The 1,923-nt window shown below is 40.7% G+C and overlaps 1 protein-coding gene across 1 annotated transcript; it reads left to right on the plus strand.

Annotated features, from left to right (window-relative positions):
• The first annotated feature begins 277 nt into the window (after positions 1–277).
• LOC106395588 (protein MIZU-KUSSEI 1-like) lies at positions 278–1,324 on the plus strand. The gene has a single exon (XM_013835998.3). It carries the CDS (start codon positions 380–382, stop codon positions 1,202–1,204), a length of 825 nt encoding a protein of 274 aa, XP_013691452.2. The 5' UTR covers positions 278–379; the 3' UTR covers positions 1,205–1,324.
• Positions 1,325–1,923: the final 599 nt, after the last annotated feature.

Genomic DNA, 1,923 nt, shown 5'->3' on the forward strand with positions numbered 1-1,923 from the left:
TTTTTAATCCGAAAAAAAATAAATAGTCATAACTATTATTTCTAAGAATTTGTGATCTGATGCCCTAATATCTTGTTAAACTAGCTCTATGTTCATGACAACTTCAAACCCCAATAAAAAAAACTACAGTATATAATTTTTTGGTAATTCAAATGAAAATGATAGGCAATAAATAATATAATCACATACTTATATATACATGTAAAAGGTCTATAAATACATACATTCAGAACGTACGGCAACAACTCTTCGAACACTCATACATAATCACTTTGGTCCGCCGCTTTCTTCCTTTCACCCTCCTCAACCACCTCTTTTCTCTTTATAAACATCAACGGTTCTCCAAATTTCTCAGTGGTTCGAGACATATCATAAAAGAATGTTGCAGCACCAAGAACTCGCTCTTCAAAGAAGCTTCAGCTGCAACACAAGAAAGATCAGCCCAGAGACCTTTCCGGCGCGTAGGTTACACGCCCGTTCTCGTTCTTCCTCCTCCTCCTTGATCCCACCCATCCCTGAGCATGAACTCTTCCTCGTACCTTTCCAGAGCTTCACCTCCTCCTCTAAAAACACAGTGAAAGTCAACGTGAAGCTTTCTTTCTTCTCACGTGCTATCATCAACCTCGTTAACCTACCGCCATCTCCTTCCTCCTCCGGTGTTTCTAACCAGCTGATCACCGGAAAATCCTCTTCCCTCGGGAGAAGGGTCACCGGGACTTTGTACGGACACAGAAGAGGCCACGTCACGTTTTCAGTCCAGGACGGTCCGAGAGCCGAACCAGTGTTTCTCTTAGACCTAGCCATGTCAACGGAAACTCTAGGCAAAGAGATGTCGTCGGGGCTCGTCAGGATCGCGTTGGAGTGCGAGAGGCGTCACCGTTCGGGGACGACTAAGCTTTTCCACGAGCCCAAGTGGACCATGTATTGCAACGGCAGGAAGTACGGTTCCGCGGTGTCGCGTGGCGGAGCGTGCACCGAGTTGGATTTGCGCGTGCTGAATACCGTGTCGAGTGTAACGGTTGGAGCCGGAGTTATTCCGACGGCGAGTGACGTGTCCGGTGGTGGAACGGAGCTTGGGGAGTTGTTGTATATGAGAGGTAGGTTTGAACGAGTCGTGGGGGGTCGTGACTCTGAGGCGTTTCACATGATGAACCCTGACGAAAACGAAGGTCCTGAACTCAGTATTTTTCTTCTTAGATTATGAAAAAAATGGTTTTTTCTTAAGAGAGAGTTAAAAATATTTGAAAATGTCTTAATTAGCTTGTTATTATAAAGTGAATGATTGCAATGTTATTATATAGGTTAGTTGCTAATCTCTTGCTTATCAGATGTGGTGTTTTTGTTGTTGTTATTTTTAATTACAGCAATTTTCTGTATTTTGGTTTTTGTTAAATTGAAGAAATAAAGAGACTAATGGGTTTCTAGCTTTGAGCTAAATGTGTTTCGAATTTTCAGTATGCATTATTTAGTCAGTAGATTAGATGTATCAGTCAAACTCAAATAAGGCTGGCAGTCTATAACCCAGAGTCTCATCCATTGTATTAGACTATGGGAAAAAGTCAGAGCTGTTTCTGTTACTTTTTTGTTGTTGTAAACTATTCTGTTACTTTTTCACTGTCCGTTTTAAGTAGTTCATGTGAATGTCAATCTACTCTATAGCCAAATCTTTAGATGTTCCAAATGTGTTCTCTCTCCACAGATAGATACACGGGAATGCTATACCATGAGTTTTAGCCATATGATTATGACTATCCCTTTCTTTATAACTTCACAACATTTCAACAAAAAAAAAATGTGTTTGTGATCGTAGAGTATATATGATTGCTGGGAGATGGAACAAGGAGATAATGTTTCACGACACATTGTTTCAAGGATGCAACTATTTGACTGTGTACTGAAGACAAATTAAATGTAGTATGCAAT

This window comes from Brassica napus, chromosome A5, assembly GCF_020379485.1.
Source record: "Brassica napus cultivar Da-Ae chromosome A5, Da-Ae, whole genome shotgun sequence".
Taxonomy (NCBI): Eukaryota; Viridiplantae; Streptophyta; class Magnoliopsida; order Brassicales; family Brassicaceae; genus Brassica; species Brassica napus.